This window comes from Thermothielavioides terrestris, chromosome 2 (assembly GCF_000226115.1).
Source record: "Thermothielavioides terrestris NRRL 8126 chromosome 2, complete sequence".
Classification (NCBI taxonomy): domain Eukaryota; kingdom Fungi; phylum Ascomycota; class Sordariomycetes; order Sordariales; family Chaetomiaceae; genus Thermothielavioides; species Thermothielavioides terrestris.
Window position 1 is genome coordinate 306,247 of NC_016458.1, and position 21,001 is coordinate 327,247.

The following is a 21,001-nucleotide window of genomic DNA, read 5'->3' on the forward strand; positions in this document are numbered from 1 at the left end:
TCAACAAGGCCGAGCAGGCGGACAGCCGTAGCAGGAGCGCGGCATACCGCCCCTTGGATGTGGAGGCCATAACGCAGAGCCTCGTGTCTGTCTGGGGCCAATGGAAGAACTGGGAAGAGGATGTCCAAGGTTGATGATAGCCAGGGGTAAGGCCAACCGCACGCGGAGCCGTGGGCGCGGCACGGCCGAACGGCATACCAGCCAGAATCTTCCACGCACCACATGCCCACTTCCCCATTGGCATTCCTCGATGCTCAGGACAGAGTGACATCAGGTGGCCTCTGACGGACAGGGCCCGGAAGGAAACGGGCGCCGGGGAGAGGTCCTCCCTGCCATGTAGCAATGGGAGGATGTCAGCTGACTCCTCGCTCGCAGATACACCCGCAGGGCAGCTCTCCTCCGACAGCAGCGAGATGCAACCCACACGCCACGATCCAGGTCGGTTGACGCTGTCATCCGGGGAACGCCTGGTGGGACCTCAATTAAGCTTAATTAACGACCCCTGAGGCTCGTCACAAAAATAGCACCGCCGACGGAGGGATGCGCCCCAGCGACCAGTGACAGGCTGGCGCATGCTCGATCGGTTCCTGGCCGGCTGTCAGGTCCGGATCCCTGGGGCAGATCAGCAGAGGAATTTCCCCGCCGGCGAGGTCGATCTTCCCCATCTTGCCGGTGTGTCGGGTCTTGCAGTGGGCGGCGGCGGCTCGGTTCACCAGGGGGGAAAGGGGGAAACGGGGGCGAAGAGGCAGACGTCGCCACCACACTGCTCCCAACTGATGAAAGGAGGGGCGATCATTGCATGCTCCGCTCCCCGGAGGGCCGGATCTGGAACCAGACGTGATGCAACATGCATCGCACCGCCCGATGAAGCCGATATTGGAAAGGACGGGCCTCGATTCGGTTCGACATCTGGACGCGGGTTTCTATAAAAAGAATTAGCCTCGAGGGCAGCAAATGGGAGTTATGGTTCGGGTCAGCGCGCGGCGTCGCGAAAACGAGCCGACTTGGGTCTCGGCGCGGGCCACCTCATTGTCTGGGTGATGGCACCTTGCGAGGCGAGCCATAAGAGCTGTGCGTCCCGTCTTAATTTGTGTTTCATTTATCCTCACTTCATCCGCAAATTTGGCCTGCCCGCGAACCACGAAAAGGGGGCTCGAGCTGAGAAGGCGCCAGGAGGAAAAGCCCGGCCTCGAACTCGACCGCAAACGCTGCCAAGAGCCTACGATTGTTTACGTCCCGTATTCCGAGGCGAGCAGAGGATGGGCGGAGAGAGGCGAGGCGGGGGAACGGCGCAGGCTGTTGGATCCGCGTCCCGGAGGACGGATGCAGCAGCAATCTGGAGACGCAAATTAACAAACACCACGCCAGAGGGACGCCAAGCAAATCTCGCGGGCACACGCGCCTTGACTTGGACTCTCTATACCTCCGCAGCCGGAAAAAAATGCCGTCCAGCTCCAGCTCCGGGGTGGGAGAAAGGATTCGAAATGCGGGTGCGGAACCAGTGCGGGACCAGGCTGCATGAGGGGATCGTGAAGGTGCTCTCCGAGCCGGCGCCAGGAACCGGGACGACGAGAGCGAGAGACATATAAAAGACAGGACGGCCATCGTCGACAGCACCGGTCTCCTCCTCTTCACCTCCGCAGCATTCAGCACAGCCCAGCTCTCCAGGCCTTCCAGCCTCTTCCCAAAAGCAGCTCTTGCTCTTTGACAGAAAGATCTCTCTCGGTCTCTTTCTCTCTCTCCTCTCACCAGTCAAAATGCGTCCCGTCGCCTTCCTCCTCCCCGCCCTCGCTGCTGCCAACCCGATCGCCCTCGCCCAGGTCGGTGGCGATGGCTGGGCGGATGGCCCGGACCCTAACGACATCCAGATCGTGAGCGCCTCCTTCTCCGGCAACGGCTGCCCGCAGGGCTCCGTGTCGACCACCATCTCGCCCGACAAGACGGTAAGTTCTCTCTCTCTCTCTCTCTCTTGCGTCTTTTCTTTCCTCCCTTCTGTGTGCCGGAATCCGTGACTGATACATGTGTGACGCGGGCGCGCGCGTGCAGGTCATCACGTTCGGCTTCGACTCGTTCCAGACGTACATCGGCCCCGGCATCAGCCCGACGGAGAAGTCCAAGAACTGCCAGCTGCACCTGAGCCTCAAGTACCCGGGCGGGTTCCAGTTCGCGGTGCTGTCGAGCACGTACCACGGGTACGCGCAGCTGGACCCGGGGGTGACGGGCACCTTCTACAGCACGTACTACTTCAGCCAGGACGCGGCGGCGACGACGACGACGCAGACGTCCATCTCGGGCGGCGGCATCTGGCAGGACGGCCAGGTGTACACCAAGTCGGACCAGATCCCGACCGCCAGCTACATCTACTCGCCCTGCGGCGCCAACGGCATCCTCAACATCAACAACCGCATCGCCCTCACCAGCTCCAACAGCTCCGCCTCCGGCGAGATCACCGACGACGACGCCACCGTCGCCTTCACCCAGCAGATCAACATCCAATGGCGCGCCTGCAAGAACTAGGCGGCCTGCTCTGCTGCAGCAGCGCCGCCGCCGCCGCCGCCGCCGCCGATGGGGTGATATGGGGAGGGGGGCAACCGTGTGGGTCATGAAGCCGTAACGATGGGAACGATGGTGATGATGGATGGATGGCTCATGGGCTTGTGGTCCGGTGGAGTGTCACATGCGGAAAAAGGGGGGAAGGGGGTGGGTGTGTGGTGACGGTGACAAGGGTTGGTTATCGCGCTCTCACCTTCTTCCTCTTCTTCTTCTGGCGAACACCCAGACTCCATTGGACCCGGGGGCCCGGGGGCGGGGGGTTTAGGCTGTCTGGCTGGCTGCATTGGTTATTTTCCTCCCCTTCTCTCTCTCGGAGGCGGCCGATGCAGGACCAAAATGGATGTGGTACCGGGAACTCGGGCGCAGAGGATACCGACAAGGGGGGGACGGGACGGTTGATCGGACCCCTTGCGTTGGTTTCCTCGGCGTTGCGAACTCGGGATCCGTCCAGTTTCTTCTTCATGCTCTTTTCACCACGTTTTTTGGTCTCCCCCAGCTCGAGTAGTCTTCTGTCGTTTTGCACACAAGTCAATCAAGCCTTTTCACACAGTTATGGCGGCTATGAGTGACCAGCAAGAATGCCATCGGGTAGAAGTAGGTCCATACCTAACAGGAGGCCCGCCAGATCCAAGCCACGATATGGAACTTAATGCCGGAGATACCATCTGGGCCGACGGATGAGAGTTTCCTTCACTGGAGTCTTGATCCATTCACGGGCTGCGGAGGGCCCAGGGAGTCCCAGGGCAGCCTCACCGGCCCGGCAGGTGCCAACTGTGAGATGCTCATCAGTGCCATGCATGTGCCTGGTAACATGAATGCTACTTACTCTCCATTGGAACTTGGGACAGGACATACGGACCACGGTTCACCAACTTCGCGCGGCCGTCCGAGTGCCGGTTGCCGCATTCTGCCGGGGCGGCAAAACACCAAGAAACCAAAAATAGCCCCGCGGCCGAGCGAATCGGGATGGCGGCGGGCTCGCGATGAACCAAAATGGCAGGGGCTGCTGTAACTAGCTGGACAGGTGTCTAGATGAAGCTGGTAGGAGGTTTTCTAGGTGTTCTCTCGCCCGCTGGCACCATCTGTCGCCGTGGCAGCGCCCGGCGGCGTGACCCGGGGAGCAGGCATGAGAAGGAGGTGGTTCCAGAGCAGCAGCAGGCTTATAACGAGGCTGCACAGAGCGAGAAGCAGTTGTCTCATGCGGTACTGTGTATGTCCCCGTCTTCATCATGACTTGTTGTGTGTGTTGTTGGCGGTTCAATATCATCTATGGGCACCAGCCGACACCATCAGCTGCGGCACCACCGAGATACATCCATACAAATAACTACAGGGTAGCAGTCAGAACGCTCGACCGCACCCATCTTGCCGACCTAACGGTGTACTGCAAGTACTTCGGACGTCTGCCTGCTCGTGTCGGAATCCGGAGGCTGGCCGGCCGACTTCACAGCCAAAGCGGGGCCGACACCCCCGGCCCGCCCCCGATGCCGCCGGTCGGCCGCGGAAATGGTCCGACGGCAGCTCCCGCCCGGGGTTCGGCTTGTTTTGCGTGAGAGGTAGTTAACTAAGGTAATGCAATGGCGCTGCCTGCCTTTGACTGATCTGAGTGTCGAGTTAGTTACTGGCGGGAGGAGAACAGAGAAAACTCAACGCCTGACGCCGAAACACTTGGGACTGTGCAATCCCAGCCCAGTGCCGTGGTGCTTCCCAAGATGGGAAGGCGAGCGGTGGTGGCATCATGGCGGCGTCGTGTCAACACGCGGCAGCGAGCCGGCTTCCGCAATGCCAATTCTGGCAATTCCGAGTCCACGTGCGTGATCGGCACTCTGTTCGTTGTGCCTGATGCGCACATCACTTCCACTTCTTAGGTGCTGTGGTTGCTGTGTTCAGTTAGTGGACGGACACGGGGGTCGTATTCTGCTGCTCCTTGCCTTACACAGTATTCCGTAGTGTAGCTGATTGAACTACACTAAACCTGAGTCATGGTTGCACAGAGCAACCCGCGCGAGTTCCCGCGTGGCTTTGGCAAGCCCACGGAGCAAGGGATGCGTACCCGGGATCCTGGAAATCTGCAAGCTGCGTACCGAGGTACACTAGCGGGGTGAGCTGTGGAACGCAGGCTGGCAGGACGTCGGGCCTGGGCCGTCGCACAAAACGGACCAGCGTTAACGTTAGCTGAAGGATCCCGAAGATGCCCCCTTCCCCGCTTGATTCGCCAGACTGCTAACTACACTACACTACACTACACTACACTAGTGTAGTGTAGTGTTGGGAGAGCGGATTGGAAAGCTCTGACACATTTGGATGGTCTTCTGAATCCAGTGCATGATCTTGCCGCTCGCAGGGGTTCACCCTCAGATCCATGGGTCAGGAGGGGAAAGCTGAGTGGGGCCACGCCATGAGGCACAGGCGAGGTTATGGTTATAGAGGTCCCGCCAAGACTAATTTCGGAGGTTGCCGCTTACAAGTATTTACAATCGCCACGGGGTAAGCGGGGCCACGACGACTTCGAGCAACATCAACAATGCAAAACCGCGAAGACTTGTAAAAACAACTTCGTAAAACCTCAACCAAATCGAAAAAAAAGAAAACGAAGTTAACCCGCACCCTAACCTTGACCCGCACCCTAACCATTAACCCGAACCCTAACCAGCGGGGGGCTGGCGCCGCCCCCCGTACCCCCGGCGAACTAACCCTTGGCGATAGTGCAAACCCCTTGGCGATCTTGGCGATGTACTGACAGCGTAAAAACATTGCCGACAATTGGCCGAAATTAGTCTTGGCGGGACCTCTATAACCTCCAGCACAGGGGATCCTTCACTTCGGGTTGTTTTTTCTCGGACTTGGTGCAGCATACACTAGGTTGGGCGCGGAGTTTCCACTTGGCGGGAGTCCGCTGGGCCGCTTGGGCCCGCCTCGCCGCGGGATTGGTGAAAGCCGAAATGCTCTTCCTTTCTTTTTGGGCAACTCCCGCCACGCCCGGTGGCCTATCAACACACAGCAGCTCCTGTTTCAAGTAGCGAACCTTGCGCCGTCGTCGATAACACTGCGAATGCAGAGACACCTCAAAATGTGACAACTCGCATCTGCCCGGCCCGGGGCGCAAGACAGCCCCATGCCGCCATGCGAGGACACGAGCGTCAGCGTCAACTAGTGTAGTATACACTAGTGTATCTAGTTAGTGTTAGTTCGCGCGACGTCCGAAACAACATGGGATCGACAGTTGGGCACCGTCTGGTCGTCATCACGAACACGCTCAGACACGCCCGAGTGGGTGGAATTGGAGCCCCTCCCAGGACCCGGAGGAGACATGCCACCATCACGCATGTGCATTCATTTCCCAGATCCTGCGGTCGTCCCGTTGACGAGTGCAATTAACTGAGTATACGGAGTAGTGTACTTCCGTAGTATACTATGTAACAGCTCAGCCAAGGAAAAGCAAATGCAGCCCAAGAATGCTGGGGAGAGTGGGCTCAAATTGCCGGGCGCCCCCCTGCCTCTGACCAACCCCCGCGCAGTGGCGTCTTCGCGGACCAGAGACCCGGGAAATGAAGAGCTGAGAGCTGAGCAAAGCCTCAGTTTCTTTTTGGGGTATTTCGCGGGCGCCACATTCAGAGTTGAATCCCCCCTTCCCGAGGCATCCCCAGGGGAATGGAACATGGGGCGCCGGGTAGCGAGCGTCCCAAGGCCGTGGTTTAACTTCGTCGCATCGCATTTTATTTCCCGCTTCGGGTCTCCTTAGCCACAGGTTGGCGTGACCATCCCCCGGCAATTACGCGGTCGCAGACACCAGCACCTGCAGGTCGCCAAAATAAGAAGCTGGGCCAGAGTCCAGACCGCTGGCCGGGGTAACTAAAGCCGCGGGAATTCGCCGAGCAATGGGGACTGAGACACAATCGCTCTGCTGCCGGCGTTCTGTCGGCTCCGTGCAGCAGCGTACATACATTACAAGAGCGCCGGCTGCTCCCCGGCGACAGCCTCTTTCGAGAGCATCCGGCATGCCTGCACCAGTTTCCGCCAATCTTCATGAGGAGCCGTCCTGCCCTCCCGCCCTGAAGTAGATGCGGTCTAAGACAGTATTTGTCTGATCGAAGAGCTCGTCGTCCCCAAATCTCATCGGCGCGCCATGTGCAACTTCATCCAGCGGGAGTACGGCTGCGGACACTTCCGCTTCATCGCCTCCAAATGGTGCAGGAGCTACACCACGTCGCACAAGCGATGTCCCCCCGACGTGACGCACTTTGAATAGTAAGCAACGCTTATCCGGATGACAAACTCACCGCGCCGGAGGAGGGGGAAGGAGCACGCATATTGTGTACACCCCTCATCTTCCTTCTCTCCTCCCCCACCCACGACGACGAGCCACTGACACAAGACTGACACCTGACTCCAGCGTCGAACACCTCTGCGGCGACTGCAAGGACAGGAACCGGCCTCCGGTTCCCTGGGCGGACTTGATCAAGGGTTACCGCGAGCGTGGAGGCGCCGCCGCCGCTGTGTCCTTGTGAGCCGGGCCTCGGCTCGGCCGCGTGCCTACCTCAGGGGCTCGTGATGATTGCAGGGAGGTCGGGAGGGTTTTGATTCTGTCTTGAGGCCTGCTGAACGGCGCCTCGACGGCATCGTCACTGGCGTTGGCATGGGCGTTTTCGGGTTGGGCTTCTGGCGTGGGTTGGCTTCGTGATTCTGGGAGCGTGTTTGGGATTGGTTGGGGCATGGCTGGTATGGGCGAACTTTGTTTCCATCTTGTTTTCTTTTCTCAAGTTGAAGCTGGCTAGAGCAACGGAAGGAACTGGGAAACGGCTTGGGGGGAGGAACTGGAGCCCCTCAGGGGATTGGCGCTTATACTAGGAGTAATTGACAGATGTAATTGAGGGCAACGCCCAATAGAAGTCCTGACGATGATCTCCTTGCAGAGGTTGGGGGATGGATGCTTTTTCCCATGGCAGATCCGCTGCAGATGTTTCCACGAGCGTTCTCTGCAGCAACACGCCTTCACAACAGGGGTGAATCGTTTAACCGGAGCGTTCCTCCTTGTCGCCGCCGCTTGTCCCCCTTGTCCAGGGGGAGTGCTTTGAGGTGAAGGGATTTCAGATAAGCCCTAACCCTGTGACTCTGAGCAAAGTGCAACCACCGCCTGCAATGTGCACACCCACATGCAAGACACAGAATCCTGATCATGCCACCTGCGGCGCCCAGCGCGCTCGGTGGTTTCTGGACGCCAGGCGCCGGGCCCAACTGAGCATCGGCAGCAGGTCAACCGAGTCGAGCAACAGACCGACCGGCCTAGGCGCTTTTACGACCGGCCTAGGCGCTTTTATTGAGATCATCGACACCAGGAATTTTCTTCTTGATTGGTCTTCTTCCTCCCTTCCCTTCCCGTTCCCTTTCGTTTCCCTGGCACTTTTTCTGTTTACTTTGTTTTGCTTCACCTATCGCCGGAACATCGGGAAACACCTCCGCCTGGGTCCACCCGACGCGCTGGAGCCTTCCGTGTCTGCCTTCCGGAGCCGGGATCTGGGATCTGACTCGCTTCGGCGCCGGCTGCTGATTGTGGAACAAGGAAAGTTCGGGTAACTCCCAAACTACCCCGCAGCCCCGCCACGGCGACCGTCACCAACGTCGAACCGTTGAACCGCTCGCACGAAGCTGCCTGCCCAAGCCAACCGTTCCCGGGAACTGGGCCGAAATACCTACCTACCGAATTCATCCATTGCCCTCCCTGCCAAGATGATGAGATCACCGCTCGAGCAGAGGCCGCAGCGGCATCACGTTGGCCGCGGGGCTGCCGGCGCCCCGGGCTCCGCGTTGCCGGCGCTGCAGAACCGCGCCGGCGAGAGCGACAGCCCGTACGTGCGCCGCCACGCCGACACGCCCGTGGCCTGGCAAATGCTCGACGCCGACACCTTGGAGCGTGCTGCGGTCGAGAACAAGCCAATATTCATGCACATCGGCTTCCTCGCCGACCACCGTAAGTGCCTGCCTTTACCATCCCTACGTACCACATTCCCCCAGCACCCACGCCTCCGGAGCTAGCTGCTAACCAGGCCGCCGTGCTGCTGCTCTTGCCCAGTCTGCCATCTCACAACACAAGACTCCTTCTCCAACCCGGCCGTGGCCGACTTCCTCAACGAGTCCTTCATCCCCATCCTCATCGACCGCGAGGAGCGCCCCGACCTCGACGCCATCTACCAGAACTACAGCGAGGCCGTCAACGCCACCGGCGGCTGGCCGCTCAACCTCTTCCTCACCCCCGACCTCTACCCCATCTTCGGCGGCACCTACTGGCCGGGCCCGGGCACCGAGCACAGCGCCGCCGCTGCCCGGAGCGGCGGCGGCGGCGGCGGCGCCTCGGGCGACGAGTCCTACCACGACTTCCTCGCCATCGCCAAGAAGATCCACAAGTTCTGGGTCGAGCAGGAGGAGCGGTGCCGCCGCGAGGCCTTTGAGATGCTGCACAAGCTGCAGGACTTTGCGCAGGAGGGCACCTTTGGTGCAGGCTCGGGAGGCGGATCATCAGGAGCAGGCGGAGAGGCGACGGTTGCGAGTGCTGGTGCTGCTGCTGCTGCGGCAGGCGGCGCCAACGCAGCGGCAGACGCGAGCGACCTCGACCTCGACCAGCTCGACGAGGCGCTCGCCCGGATTGCCAAGATGTTCGACCCGGTCGACTACGGCTTCGGCACGCCCAAGTTCCCCAACCCGGCGCGGCTGTCGTTTCTGCTGCGGCTGGCGCACTTCCCAGCCGAGGTGCGGGAGTTCATCGGCGAGGAGGAGGTCGAGAGGGCAACCGCCATGGCGACCAAGACGCTGCGGCGCATCCGCGACGGCGGCCTGCGCGACCACCTCGGCGCTGGCTTCATGCGCTTCAGCGTCACCAGCGACTGGAGCATGCCGCATTTCGAGAAGATGGTCGGGGAGAACGCCCTGCTGCTGGGCGTCTTTCTCGATGCCTGGCTCGGGCATTCGCGGGCCCGCGAGGGCGAGCTGGCGCTGGACGACGAGTTCGCCGACGTCGTTCTGGAGCTCGCCGACTACCTCACCAGCCCCGTGGTGCGCGCGGAAAGGGGCGGCTTCATCACGAGCGAGGCGGCCGATTCCTTCTACCGCCGGGGCGACCGGCACATGCGCGAGGGCGCATACTACCTCTGGACGCGCCGCGAGTTCGACCAGGTCGTCGGCGGCGGTTCGACCGACGACCACGCGAGCACGGTCGCCGCGGCCTACTGGAACGTGCAGGAGGACGGCAACGTGCCGCAGGACCAGGACCCGTTTGACGAGTTCATCAACCAGAACGTGCTGTCGGTCAACGCGGACGCTACCGAGCTGTCCAAGCAGCTTGGCGTGCCGCCGGCGGAGATCAAGGCCCTCGTCTCGGCGGCGCGGGAGAAGCTGCGAGCGCACCGAGAAAAGGAGCGCGTGCGTCCGGCCCGGGACGAGAAGATTGTGGTCGCCACCAACGGCATGGTCATTGCCGCCCTGGCGAGGACGGCGGCTGCTGTGCGCTGGCTGGATCCTGACAGAGCGGCCAGATACCTCCAAGCCGCCCGGGACAGCGCCACCTTCATCAAGGAGAACCTGTGGCATGGCCCGGAAAGCAAGACCAACCCGCTGCGCCGCTTCTTCTGGGACAGGCCCAGCCAGACGCCGGCCTTCGCGGATGACTACGCCTTCCTGATCGACGGACTGCTGGATCTGTACACTGCGACGTTTGAACAGCAGTGGCTGGACTGGGCAAGGCAACTACAAGGTATGCATACACCCCTTCATTTCTTCTCTTCTCCTCTCTATCCGGGGAGCAAACCCAACCTCCCAAAGACCAGACCGTAGTTGGCTAACAGAGAGGTTGAACAAAACATAGACGTGCAAACCCGCCTCTTCTACGACTCACCATCCCCACCCACCAGCGAGACAGGCAGCGCCCCCCCGGCCCCGTCCCCACGGCACGCCTACTCGGGCGGCTTCTACTCGACCGAGGCCGAGGCCCTCAGCCCGACCATCCTCCGCCTCAAGAGCGGCATGGACAAGTCGCAGCCGTCGACCAACGCCGTGGCCGCGTCCAACCTGTTCCGCCTGGGCACGCTGCTGCAGCATCTCCCTGGTGGTGGCGTCAGCGGCAGCAGCCAAGGTGGGAGCGGCCAAGGCGGCCAAAAAGCCGACGTCTATCTCCGGCAGGCCAGCGAGACGGTCGCCGCCTTCGAGGCCGAGATCCTCCAGTACCCGTGGCTGTTCGTCAGCCTGCTGACTGGCGTCGTCACGGCGCGGCTTGGCGTGCGGAAAAAGGCGGTGGTGGTGGCTGGGCCCGGGAAGGGGAAGGGGGCCGAGGGGGCGGACCAGGTCGCGCTCAGGGCCTGGTATACCCAGCCCCGGGCCGAGGCGCGCGTGCTGGTTCCTCTCGCTGGTGATGCTGGTGCTGCTGCCGAGGGGGCGGGAGAGAAGAAGGAGGACGCGCTGGCGAAGGAGGTCGAGGGGCTGACCATTTCCCGATCCTCGCGGGCTTGAAGGGGGTGCAGGTGCATCGGGGCTGGAACGGGGAGTCGCATTTATTTAAACTCAGATGATCAACGGTTAAGTTAGAAAGGGGCATGCAGGAGGGGCGGGGAGAGGCGGCGGGATCTGTCCGACTGTTATCATAAACATAGTATGTTACGCCGGAGCATTGGGACGGGCGTTCTGCATATCTCGCTCCCGGGCTGACCGGGGGGGTTTGGAGGGCAACTGCCTTAGTTACGAACATGCATCAACTATGGTAACGGTATCTGAGAGCATCAAAATTATCTACGTTGGGAGACCACAGAATCTTCATGGCGCGACGAAGATACACCGTAACCTTTTTTGTTCCCAGGGATGATGAAATGAATGAGCGCTGCTGTGCGCCACATCAACAAGCTCATCCTTTGCGCCCGCCTGCTGCTCATGCTCTCTCTCTCTCTTTCTCCAAAAATGGGTATCTACCTAGTCTACAATTTCTCAGGTTTAATGTCCCCCCCCTTTCCCCGCCCCGTACGACGTCGGTCCCTGTCCACCGCGAGGAGACACCGGAACCAACAACAATACCTGCTGACCTACGACCTCCCGCCCTCCCCAACCCCGCGCGGAAACTAGATGAGACAAACCCGTCTGCGACGGGTGAACGGCCTTCTCTCTACGCCGTTTGTGAATACAAGGCTGTCTTGTTTTCGACAATACAAAGGGAATCATGTGTGGAAATAGGAGTGGGTCGGTCTGTTTGCGCCCTCTGCGAGCGCTAATGGCCATCTAAGCCGCTTTGTGTGACATGGATGGGGTGAATCGTTCAACGCCTTGCAAGTGGACTGGAGAATTAAATCGGCGGGTAAGATGATGATGGGTGACGGCTTGCGTGGGGATTATTTGGTCGTCGCTCCTCGCCTGTTCATCAAGCCGTGGAAAAAGGCCTGCAGGTTCTCCGTGTCCATGTGCGGCGTCGAATCCATGATGTCCTCGGCTGTTGGGCTGCCCAGTTCGTCTCCCGAGCCGCACGCTTGGCGCTCCTAGCGACGTGGAGTCAGTAAATACCCTGAGGGGAAACAATCGGGATGAGGAGAGGTGTGCGAGAGAGAGAGAGAGAGAGAGAGAGTAGAGGGGAGAGAGAGAGAGAGAGGCGCACCTTGAGCCGCTGCACCATGTCGTCGGCGTCTACTTGAATACCGCCCATGTTGAACTGCACTGGACCAATGTGCTCCAGGACCTTCGCCTCCGTCTCGCTGCCGACCATCATATGGTCGTCGTCCACCTTCTTGCTCGCCTTGTGACGGGCACTCTCGCGGGATGCCTCGTCGCTCTTCTGCTTGAACGCCTCGAGCACCTTCAGCTGCTGTGCAAGGAAGGTCTGCGTGTCTATCGTCTCCACCTCCAGCTCCGTCGAGTGGGTGTTCCGCCCGGCTAGTTGGAGAGCGTCCATCGTGGGGTCTTGCACCGCGTTCTCGTACAGAGTGACGGCTGAGCCCTCGGGGTCGGGCGCCGCACGATCGTCGTGCCCGTCAGCGTGCTCGCTTTCCGCGGCGGCGCCGTTCGTATGGGGACGCGGGAATGGTTGGTCGAGGTCTATTGACCAGCCGTTGCTCACTTGGTCGACGCCGAAGCCATCCCTGAGCACTCGGATCTTACCCCACGAGTCCCAGTTCGGCGGGACAACGATCTTGTCCCTGTCGATGACATTATGCTTGAGAGGTTGCTTCTTCAGGAGGGAGTGTATGCCAAGGCTGGAATGGATCAGGGTTGGAAGCTGTGAGGGAACAGAAGGAGTCGTGTAGATCATCGAGGCACCGTCTGTCGAGCACGAGCGTCAGCAACAAGAGTTAGTGACCCAGTCAAGGCCTCAACTCACGTTTCAGCAGCACCGTTCGCATAAATTGCAGAACAACGTCGAATTCCTCCTCCTTCCAGCCTTGCGTCTTTTCCAGGTATTCCATCTTCTCCGCCTGTGTACACTGTCAGCCGCCATGCTTGAAGGACGAGGCTCGGCGAAGGGCCCTACATTCTGGCAAACGACGGCCAAGGGCAAACCCAGCGCATCTTCCCACTCCCCCGGCCCGACGGGCACGGCGTTTTCCCCGTCTGCCGTGGGCACGGCCGCGGAGCCGTCCAAATTCACGCTTCCACCTCGCCCGCGGTCTCGCCACGACAGCATGACCTCTTCCATGGTCTCCTTGCACTCGTCGCTGAGGGACACCAGCACTGTCCTGAGCAGCAGGATCCACTCCCGCAGTTGGCGCAACCACTTCCACGGCTCCGACCAGTCCAGCAGCACGACTATGAGCGTGTTGGGGATCGATTGGGGGGTCAGGAGCGGCTGCAAGAGAGAGGCGAAGGCGGGCGACGGGCTGGTGAGGGTGTAGAGGGAGATGCGCGCCAGCGTGTCTTCCTGGTCGGCGTCGAGGACGTCGTAGTAGGCGTAGCCCAGGGCGAAGCTGTTCGCGACGGGCGGAGTGCGCGATGCGTTCCGGTCGAGGGAGCGGCGCAGCTCGTTGTTGGCGAGCGACTCGAAGAACTCGCGCTGCGAGTCCACGGAGCCGCCGAGCAGGATGATGTTCTTCTCTGGCAGCCGCCTCCCGCTGGCTACCGAGGACAGCATCGAGTTCCATAGCTCCTTCTTCTCCGCCGCGTCGCCATTCTTGGAGTCGGAGCCGGCGCCGGTGTTGGTCGACGCGGCCGTGTAGGTCGAGTAGCGGTTCGTGTTTCCCGCCATGGCTGCGCCCGCTCAACGTTGGGCGGCAGTCTTGCGCATTGGGGCGTGCTCCTTGTTCGTTTCCGTTGTCTGCGTCCGGGGGAGCCAAGAGTGCGGAATATCCGTCCAGGAGGTGCAGTGGGAAATTGGAGGCTAAAAGTCGCTGGCTGCTAACTAACTGGTCGTTTCGACTCGCTGTGATCGTCGCCTCCTCAACGCATTACCCCGTTTGCTGCGCTCTTCCTGTCGGCTCCGTGCAGTACACTCCTGCGTGGACTGATGTGGGTCGTCAATGCTCCCAAAACACGATTCGCCGTTCGTTGAGGCGGCGGGCGGAGAGACGCGTCTTGATGCTCGAAACTCTCGAGATCGAAGAGCATTGGATCTTGGCACTGCCAGGGTGTGGTCTGTCAGACTGCCTCAACCCGAACCCTGAGCACAAACTGCCAAGCACAGCTTCCCTAGGCTGCCGGCAGCCAGTCAGAAGAGCAGGTCTGGAAGGTTCCGACAGGGCCCGCATCCACGCCGCCTGGTTGGTTACAGAGCACAGCTCCGCCACCTTGATAGCTGAAGCATCCCCCCACTCTCTCGGGTCATCATCGAACAATCAGCGAACCTGTTCCGTCATCTGGCAAACCTCTCCGTGCACCCTCATCATACTCACACTCATCGCATACTTCACAAAGCGACAAAGGCCTTTTCTTTTCCCCTGCGACTGCGACTGCGACTGCAGCGACTCCCCTCAGCAACCAGCCATGTCGGCCAACACCAAGTACACGCCGGCTCCGCAGGAGGACCCGGACGCGCACCTCAACTACACGCAGCCGCCTCCGTCGTACCAGGCTGAGAGCAGCTCTGCCCAGGACCAGGAGCGCCTCTTTGGCGGTCCGCGCAGCAGTGAGGACAACATCCCTGATGACTTCAAGGTACCTTACAAAGCGCTGCCCCTTTGCTAGACGGCCTGTCGAGCGTCGCTGACCCTTCTTCCACAGTTCGGCGGCTCGGTCGCCGAGGCGACCATCGAGATCCGCAACCAGTTCATTCGCAAGGTCTATACCATCTTGACGGTGCAGCTCGTGGCTACCGGCGCCGTGAGCGCGCTCAGCTTCTTGAGCGAGAGTTACAAGAGCTGGATCCAGTCGCACCCCGCCGTTGTCTGGATCTCGGTACGCGCTTCCCCCCTCCCGTCCCCCTGCGTCCCTTTGCTTTCTCTCTCTCTCACCGTCTTTTTGCTGCTTGACTGACCAACACCTTTTTTACCACTCCAGCTCTTCGGCGCCATGGCCTTCATGTTCCTCACCTACTGGAAGCGCCAGTCGTACCCGACCAACCTGCTCTTCCTGTCCGGCTTCACCCTGCTCGAGGCCTACACCATCAGCGTGATCGTGTCCTTCTACCGCGCCTCGGTCGTGCTCAACGCGGTGGTGCTCACGGCGGGCATCTTCGTCTTCCTGACCGCCTTCGCCTGCCAGAGCAAGTACGACTTCACGAGCTGGATGCCCTACCTGTTCGGCGCGCTCTGGGGCCTGCTGCTCTTCGGCTTCATGTCCGTCTTCCTGCCCTACAGCAGCACCGGCGAGCTCATCTACGGCCTGCTCGCCGCCCTCATCTTCAGCGGCTACATCCTGGTCGACACCCACCTCGTCCTGCGCAAGCACCACGTCGAGGAGGAGATTGCCGCCGCCATCAGCCTGTACCTCGACGTCATCAACCTCTTCCTGGCCATCCTGCGCATCCTTAACAGCCAGAACAACAACTAAAACTGCGCTGGATTTGGTCGTTGTATCGATAGGGAGATGCATTGTGATCAGGTGGGTGGTTGGTAAAGGCGAAGGAGAAGGAGAATCTATCTATGCATGATCCAGTTTGTATTGTATTGCCGAGTGGGAGGAAATAGGTAGGTCCTTCTTTTGCGATGCGTGGATGGGAGTATTGGTGGCACTGTTCTCTGGTTTTCTCGTTTATGCAAGTTGATTTTGCTGGGGGAATTGCGGGTGAAACCTGGGGATGGTTCCTTCATGGGAGGTCACCTGATGCTGTCTTTACGCGAGTACAACGTCCTTTGCTTCATTGATATTTCATGTCTCTTGTCGATTTTTCGTCGCAGCGGTCATTGATAGGATGGATGTAGCAACGGCAGCTTGACTGCTTCCAACTACACCATGGACGGGCAAAGAATGATGTTGATATTTTGTACTCGGTCAATTCCTGCAAAGCAGACAGGCCGACTCCATCAACTTTCCGCACACCCGGGACATACCCCAACACCATACGGGCGACAGCAAACAGAGAGAGCAGGAAAGTTTGAATTTAGGTGATATCTGAATTAGAAGGCCAATAGTAGAAGCAAGGAAAAAGGCAGACAGTCAAGTAAGGAGAAGGCGTGGGTATAACCGACCGGATCGCGCGTGCTTGACGGAGAAGGTGAGGCTGCCAGGCCACCAGGGTACGTAAGGTCGTCTCCATTCCCCCGATCCTGCCTGCATGCTGTCTGATGCCAGGTGAGATGAAGGCTGACTCTCCCGACCAACAGGCTGGCATCCAGACCACCGCCGCGGTAGCCCCCTAGGCGACCTGACGCAATGCTCGCCGATAAATAACCCATCATACGCCACTTCCCGGTCGGCATCGGCACCCCAACACCGCTCACGCTGAGGCCCAGTTGTCCTCGGTAATCGTCCGCACCTGGTGTCTGTAAGGGAGCGGATATCTCGAAAATTCGCAAAACATCGGGGGAATAGTTTGTCTCTAAACACAACAGGAGAACCAACGCCTGCACGAAAGGTCGGGTCGCATAACGGGGGTCGCTTGGAGAAGGTCGAGCTTTGGCCACATCGGTGCAGCAACGGCGGGACATCAGGCTGCCGGCGAAGAGTCGAGCATAACGGCACCTTTGTTCTACTCGGCACCGTTGGGCTCGCCATGGTTGGCAGCAGCAGCTTGCTGGGCAGCAGCGGCGGCGGCGGCGGCGGCCTCGCGCTGCATCCGTGCCTCGATCTCGCGCAGCTGAGACTCGCGCGCCAGAAGCTCCTGGCGCTTCTCGTTAATCTCACGCTGGACCTTGACCTCAATCTCACGGAGCTTCTCCTCTTCCCGCCGCAGCTGCTCCTCCTTGAGCCGCACGGACTGCGACGCCAGGTCCTCGGGGTTCATCGAGGAATCACTGTGGGCCAGGTCAGCGCATCTCGATTCACCAGTGAAAAGGGGAAGTGCGGTGACGTACACGCCAGCACCGCCCTCGACGCTCTTGCTAAGCTTCTCGGTACGGTAGTTCTCGTAGAGGAAGTCATGGGTGATCTCCTTCAGGTCGGCAAGATGGCTGTGCAGCAGCGCGGAGCGGATGGCCAGGAAGTCCGAGTGGCGCGGGTTGTCGACCTCGACGACGCCCCAGGGATACTGGCGGGCGCGGACCTTGCGGCCGCCGATCTCGACCACATCCTCGGATCCAACAATCGCAAATGGCATCAGCCCCCTGAGCTCGGCATTCTCCTCGACCGTGTCCTCGTCGTCCTCCTCAATGTCGTAGGGGAAGTTGTAGACGGGAATGCGGTAGTGCTCAATGTCCTCCATGACCAGCTTCTTGGACTCGGCGAGCTCCGAGGGAGTCAGCGAGTCGGCGCGGCCAATCACAGGGATGACATTGACGCGGGGCGCAAGGCGCTTCATCAGCTCAATGTCGAGCTCGCGGAGACTGGGGTAGAAGTCAGCATCATCTCAATTGGGGGCAGGGACGAGCGCAATTACCCATGACCGGTCGGAGCGATGAAGTAGAGCAAGGCATGAACACGATTGTCTCTGAAGCGAGGGTTGCGCTTGATACGCGATTCCTCGGCAAGGATGTCATCGTATTGCCGCTCCAGGTAGCCGACGATCTCTGAGAAGCTGAAAGGACAAGCGAGATTAGCGGGAGGCAAACACGTGCGTATATGCTTTGTTTTCGAAGACCCACCTGGCCTCATTGTCAATCTGGTCTCCAAAGCCAGGAGTGTCGACAATGGTCAGGGAGATGCGGGTGCCCTCCTCGTCCAATTCGAGCTCTGTGCGAAGGGTTAACGTCCCTTAGAGCACACTTGTTGACGGCGCTGGGGACTGTGCGTACCGACGGTGACGGGCTTGATCTTGACACCTTCCTCAACGTGGGCGGTCGTGGCGTCATCACAATCCTTGTGCGCAAGCACGGTCTTTCCGCAAAGCGTGTTGACAAAGGTGGTCCGGCCTGTCGGAAAGAATCCAGGAACGATTAGTGCATCTGGTGCCGTGCAGCCTCGCTGAAGCGGCGACTTACCAGTGCCCGAGGCGCCGCACACCATCAGGCAGAACTGGATGCCCTTCTTCACATTCTTCTTTCGGCGGATCATCTTCTGTGCCGTAAACATGTCAGCTCAGCAAACCGAGGCGCACGGGAAATGGTTGTCAGCGGGCACGCAGTCGGTGTCGAGGGCTGGTGCGGTTGCGAGGAGCAGAGTGCTGGATTGAGAAACCGAAGCGATGCCACAAGCGCTGGGGAAACAGGACAGGGAAAGGTCGACGTACGGCTGGAGAAGACATGATATTGGGGTGGAGTCGTGGAGACGAAGAAACGAGTCGAGTCGAGGCGCGTTACAGGGTAAGACTAGCGCCGGCCGGCTTCACCCAGGACAGCCCGCTCGGCAAGGGAAGAATGAGCTAAATGAACGAGCGGCTCCGATCCAGTCAGCAAAGAGTATGGTGGTGTAACGGAGTGGTTGCGGTTTGCGGCCGTCGAATTCGAGCGACTGCACCTGTTGCAGGTTTGGGGTGAGAAAAGGAGAGAGCTCGGGAATGGGCGTCGAAAATGGTAATTTCACAAAATGTTGCCCTGCTACGGCAGGAGCAGGACAAGCACCTCAAGCTGTCCGGTCCAGTGCAGCCAGTCCCAATTCAGGGGTCACTCGTCCCAATCAACCGCTAGTCCAAAGGGGGTAAGGCGTGCTCCAACAACCCCAGGTCCGTGACAGCTGTCGCTCTGCGAAGGGCTCCACTCTGACAGCTTAGCTGGCATTCGTCGCCAGCTGGTGGGCGCTCAGGCGGGGCACATTGCGGTCTGCTCGCCTTGTCACTTCCAGGTTTCCAGAGGGAGCAGCTCGTGACTGTGACCAACGGGTGGCCTGAGGTAACCAACGTTTACGGACTGAGCCTTGGAAACACGATGCAATGTTTTGTTTTCCAGTCTTACGCCATAAGCTCTGAAACCATGAGGTACTGGGGGAGTCTTTCTGCATCACCTCTTCCCCCAAGCTAGCTCGCATAGACCAGTGATTTTCGCTCTGCATTCATTCCCTTACTTTGTCTGGCGCTTCAGCTCGCCGCTCTCTCGACTTGTGTTGCCGGACAGCACCCAGCCAGTGGGAGCAGGCGCCGCCATCAATCGCAGAGAAAAGACCACTGAAGCAACCCCAATCCCAACGTCCCAAAGTATCGATTCGCAGGATGGCCGCGTAGCATTTGTTCTCAGCCTTTGCCTGCGCCTAAGTTTTCAGAGCCGAAACGGCCGTTCTGCCATTCCGTAACAGGCGAGCCCAGTTGTCCAAGGGGGTGCAGGCTGCCGCCGCCGTCCTCAACGCCGAACCCCACATTCGTTGATCCGGCCCATCACCAGACAACGGTCGTCAAGATGAATACCCGCTCTCCCCTCGAGAGTCCGCTCGGTGCCGTCGTCCTCTCGATCGCATTCAACGATGATTGCAGTTGCTTCGCCGTGGGACTCAACACAGGGTTCTGCAGTATGTCTTCCTCTGTCCATCTCCGACATTCGGTGTCTTCGGATTCATCCAGATACGCGGGACAGTATCCCGACCGGCTAACTATCGACGTCCCGATTGTCCTATTCGTTCACTAACGACAAGTAGTTTTTCATTCCGAAACATGCTCTCTGCGGACAACAAGAGGTAGGGGAGATAGAACACTGGGCTTCGCGCCGGAAGCTTGTCACTAACACGCGACACTCCCAGACTTCAACGCAGGAGTCGGCTTGGTCCAGATGATGGGCAAAGCTAACTACGTCGGTCTCGTTGGCGGCGGTAGACAGCCCAAGTTTGCAGCAAATAAGGCATGCCTATCCACTTCAGCTCTTAACAACGCGTGCGACGTCATTAACACGAACCGTCCAGCTCATTCTCTGGGACGACCTGAAGAGCAAGGCGGCACTGGAGATCAGCGCCCTGACGCCCGTCCGGGGCGTACAGCTGTCCAAAGAACGGATCCTGGTGGTACTGCAGAACAGCGTCCGCGTCTACAAGTTCGCTAAGCCGCCGCAGCTGTTGTCGGCATATGAGACCGCCAACAACCCTTGGGGCCTGTGCTGCTTGTCCGCGAAGCGCATCGCCTTCCCAGGCAGGTCGGTAGGACACGTGCAGCTCGTCGAGACCGCGACGGGCAACGTCAGCATCATCCCCGCGCACTCGTCCGCCATCAAGGCCATCCAGTTGAGCCGGGATGGCGAGCTCCTGGCCACAGCATCCGAGACGGTACGTTCGCCCTCGTCCCGTTCAATAACCGCCATCCCATCAAACGTAGGGTAAGGACTAACATGAAAGCGAAAGGGGACTCTCATCCGGGTCTTCGCAACCAGCAACTGTGCCCGGCTGGTGGAGCTCCGGAGGGGCATCGACCCGGCCACCATTTTCTCCCTGGCCTTCAGCCCGTCCGGGACCATGCTTGCGTGCACCTCGGACAAGTCTACGTTGCACATCTTTGACGTGCCCCATCCGAATCGGCGGTCCCGTCAGCAGCAGCAGCAGCAACCACAGCAGCAACAAAACGGTGGCAGCCGAACCCCGGGGTCTCGAAACATCGCGGTCGCGCCGGACAGCAGCGGTAACGGCGTCGGCAGCAGCGGCGGCGAGGGAAAAGGCAAGTGGGGGTTCCTGTCCAAGATCCCGATGATGCCGCGCGTGTTCTCGGACGTGTACTCGTTCGCGTCGGCGCCGTTCGAGGCGGACGACGACGAGGCGGCGCTGGTCGGCGGGGCTCTGCCGGTGTCGGAGAGCACGACGCTCGGCACGTCGCGGCCGCCCAAGGGCGTCGTCGGCTGGGTCAGCGAGTCCACGCTGCTGGTCATCGGCGCCGGCCGCGACGCCCGCTGGGAGCGGTTCGTCCTGCAGGAGGGCCTCGACGGCCGCCGGCACTGCGTCAGGGAGGGCTGGAAGCGCTATCTCCCTGGCCATTGACTTCCTTGCTTTTCCGATTTGTTTTGCAACGACCTACCTACCCACGATCATGGCGTTTACGGGATATGGGGATTTATCG

At 60.0% G+C, this 21,001-nt stretch overlaps 9 protein-coding genes across 9 annotated transcripts; 6 read left to right on the forward strand and 3 right to left on the reverse strand.

The window, feature by feature from the left end:
* Positions 1-1,757: 1,757 nt before the first annotated feature.
* Positions 1,758-2,517, forward strand: THITE_2142691 (uncharacterized protein; the record flags this gene model as incomplete). Its single annotated transcript, XM_003651179.1, has 2 exons — positions 1,758-1,943; positions 2,047-2,517. The coding sequence occupies 2 exons, from the start codon at positions 1,758-1,760 to the stop codon at positions 2,515-2,517; spliced, it is 657 nt and encodes a 218-aa protein (XP_003651227.1).
* A 60-nt stretch (positions 2,518-2,577) lies between these two features.
* On the reverse strand, positions 2,578-3,158 carry THITE_2111263 (uncharacterized protein). The gene has a single exon (XM_003651180.1). It carries the CDS (start codon positions 3,014-3,016, stop codon positions 2,732-2,734), a length of 285 nt encoding a protein of 94 aa, XP_003651228.1. The 5' UTR covers positions 3,017-3,158; the 3' UTR covers positions 2,578-2,731.
* Positions 3,159-3,546: 388 nt separating this feature from the next.
* On the forward strand, positions 3,547-4,658 carry THITE_111974 (uncharacterized protein; the record flags this gene model as incomplete). Its single annotated transcript, XM_003651181.1, has 5 exons — positions 3,547-3,577; positions 3,611-3,763; positions 3,895-4,062; positions 4,242-4,363; positions 4,548-4,658. 5 exons carry the CDS (start codon positions 3,547-3,549, stop codon positions 4,656-4,658), a joined length of 585 nt encoding a protein of 194 aa, XP_003651229.1.
* A 1,548-nt stretch (positions 4,659-6,206) lies between these two features.
* Positions 6,207-7,448, forward strand: THITE_2075198 (uncharacterized protein). The gene is made up of 2 exons (XM_003651182.1): positions 6,207-6,801; positions 6,947-7,448. The coding sequence occupies exons 1-2, from the start codon at positions 6,680-6,682 to the stop codon at positions 7,059-7,061; spliced, it is 237 nt and encodes a 78-aa protein (XP_003651230.1). The 5' UTR covers positions 6,207-6,679; the 3' UTR covers positions 7,062-7,448.
* Positions 7,449-7,817: 369 nt separating this feature from the next.
* THITE_2153752 (uncharacterized protein) lies at positions 7,818-11,302 on the forward strand. The gene is made up of 3 exons (XM_003651183.1): positions 7,818-8,521; positions 8,624-10,297; positions 10,409-11,302. Exons 1-3 carry the CDS (start codon positions 8,281-8,283, stop codon positions 11,047-11,049), a joined length of 2,556 nt encoding a protein of 851 aa, XP_003651231.1. The 5' UTR covers positions 7,818-8,280; the 3' UTR covers positions 11,050-11,302.
* A 554-nt stretch (positions 11,303-11,856) lies between these two features.
* THITE_2111267 (uncharacterized protein) lies at positions 11,857-13,851 on the reverse strand. The gene is made up of 4 exons (XM_003651184.1): positions 13,046-13,851; positions 12,896-12,989; positions 12,176-12,837; positions 11,857-12,059 (listed from the first exon to the last, which is right to left on the reverse strand). The coding sequence occupies exons 1-4, from the start codon at positions 13,754-13,756 to the stop codon at positions 11,916-11,918; spliced, it is 1,611 nt and encodes a 536-aa protein (XP_003651232.1). The 5' UTR covers positions 13,757-13,851; the 3' UTR covers positions 11,857-11,915.
* Positions 13,852-14,216: 365 nt separating this feature from the next.
* On the forward strand, positions 14,217-15,538 carry THITE_2111270 (uncharacterized protein). Its single transcript, XM_003651185.1, has 3 exons — positions 14,217-14,661; positions 14,728-14,901; positions 15,004-15,538. Exons 1-3 carry the CDS (start codon positions 14,491-14,493, stop codon positions 15,493-15,495), a joined length of 837 nt encoding a protein of 278 aa, XP_003651233.1. The 5' UTR covers positions 14,217-14,490; the 3' UTR covers positions 15,496-15,538.
* Positions 15,539-16,454: 916 nt separating this feature from the next.
* Positions 16,455-18,597, reverse strand: THITE_2111273 (uncharacterized protein). Its single transcript, XM_003651186.1, has 7 exons — positions 18,269-18,597; positions 18,021-18,093; positions 17,835-17,951; positions 17,685-17,772; positions 17,480-17,617; positions 16,959-17,426; positions 16,455-16,898 (listed from the first exon to the last, which is right to left on the reverse strand). The coding sequence occupies exons 2-7, from the start codon at positions 18,091-18,093 to the stop codon at positions 16,634-16,636; spliced, it is 1,149 nt and encodes a 382-aa protein (XP_003651234.1). The 5' UTR covers positions 18,269-18,597; the 3' UTR covers positions 16,455-16,633.
* Positions 18,598-19,367: 770 nt separating this feature from the next.
* Positions 19,368-20,922, forward strand: THITE_38073 (uncharacterized protein; the record flags this gene model as incomplete). The annotated part of the gene is made up of 6 exons (XM_003651187.1): positions 19,368-19,476; positions 19,603-19,641; positions 19,705-19,841; positions 19,864-20,220; positions 20,296-20,471; positions 20,589-20,922. The coding sequence occupies 6 exons, from the start codon at positions 19,368-19,370 to the stop codon at positions 20,920-20,922; spliced, it is 1,152 nt and encodes a 383-aa protein (XP_003651235.1).
* Positions 20,923-21,001: the final 79 nt, after the last annotated feature.

Bases quoted from the DNA above. Each gene is read 5' to 3' on its own strand.
- THITE_2111273 (XM_003651186.1), bottom strand. From the start codon at position 18,093: ATGATCCGCCGAAAGAAGAATGTGAAGAAGGGCATCCAGTTCTGCCTG. The intron at 17,773-17,834 runs GTACGCACAGTC...CCCTTCGCACAG, and splicing joins GATCAAGCCCGTCACCGTCG to AGCTCGAATTGGACGAGGAG. The intron at 17,427-17,479 runs GTAATTGCGCTC...CTTCTACCCCAG, and splicing joins ATCGCTCCGACCGGTCATGG to TCTCCGCGAGCTCGACATTG.
- THITE_2111263 (XM_003651180.1), bottom strand. From the start codon at position 3,016: ATGAAGAAGAAACTGGACGGATCCCGAGTTCGCAACGCCGAGGAAACC.
- THITE_2111267 (XM_003651184.1), bottom strand. From the start codon at position 13,756: ATGGCGGGAAACACGAACCGCTACTCGACCTACACGGCCGCGTCGACC. The intron at 12,990-13,045 runs GTAGGGCCCTTC...CAGTGTACACAG, and splicing joins TGGCCGTCGTTTGCCAGAAT to GCGGAGAAGATGGAATACCT. The intron at 12,060-12,175 runs GTGCGCCTCTCT...CCACGTCGCTAG, and splicing joins ACATGGTGCAGCGGCTCAAG to GAGCGCCAAGCGTGCGGCTC.
- THITE_2153752 (XM_003651183.1), top strand. From the start codon at position 8,281: ATGATGAGATCACCGCTCGAGCAGAGGCCGCAGCGGCATCACGTTGGC. The intron at 8,522-8,623 runs GTAAGTGCCTGC...GCTCTTGCCCAG, and splicing joins CGGCTTCCTCGCCGACCACC to TCTGCCATCTCACAACACAA. The intron at 10,298-10,408 runs GTATGCATACAC...AACAAAACATAG, and splicing joins CTGGGCAAGGCAACTACAAG to ACGTGCAAACCCGCCTCTTC.
- THITE_2075198 (XM_003651182.1), top strand. From the start codon at position 6,680: ATGTGCAACTTCATCCAGCGGGAGTACGGCTGCGGACACTTCCGCTTC. The intron at 6,802-6,946 runs GTAAGCAACGCT...ACCTGACTCCAG, and splicing joins GACGTGACGCACTTTGAATA to CGTCGAACACCTCTGCGGCG.
- THITE_2111270 (XM_003651185.1), top strand. From the start codon at position 14,491: ATGTCGGCCAACACCAAGTACACGCCGGCTCCGCAGGAGGACCCGGAC. The intron at 14,662-14,727 runs GTACCTTACAAA...CTTCTTCCACAG, and splicing joins ACATCCCTGATGACTTCAAG to TTCGGCGGCTCGGTCGCCGA. The intron at 14,902-15,003 runs GTACGCGCTTCC...TTACCACTCCAG, and splicing joins CCGCCGTTGTCTGGATCTCG to CTCTTCGGCGCCATGGCCTT.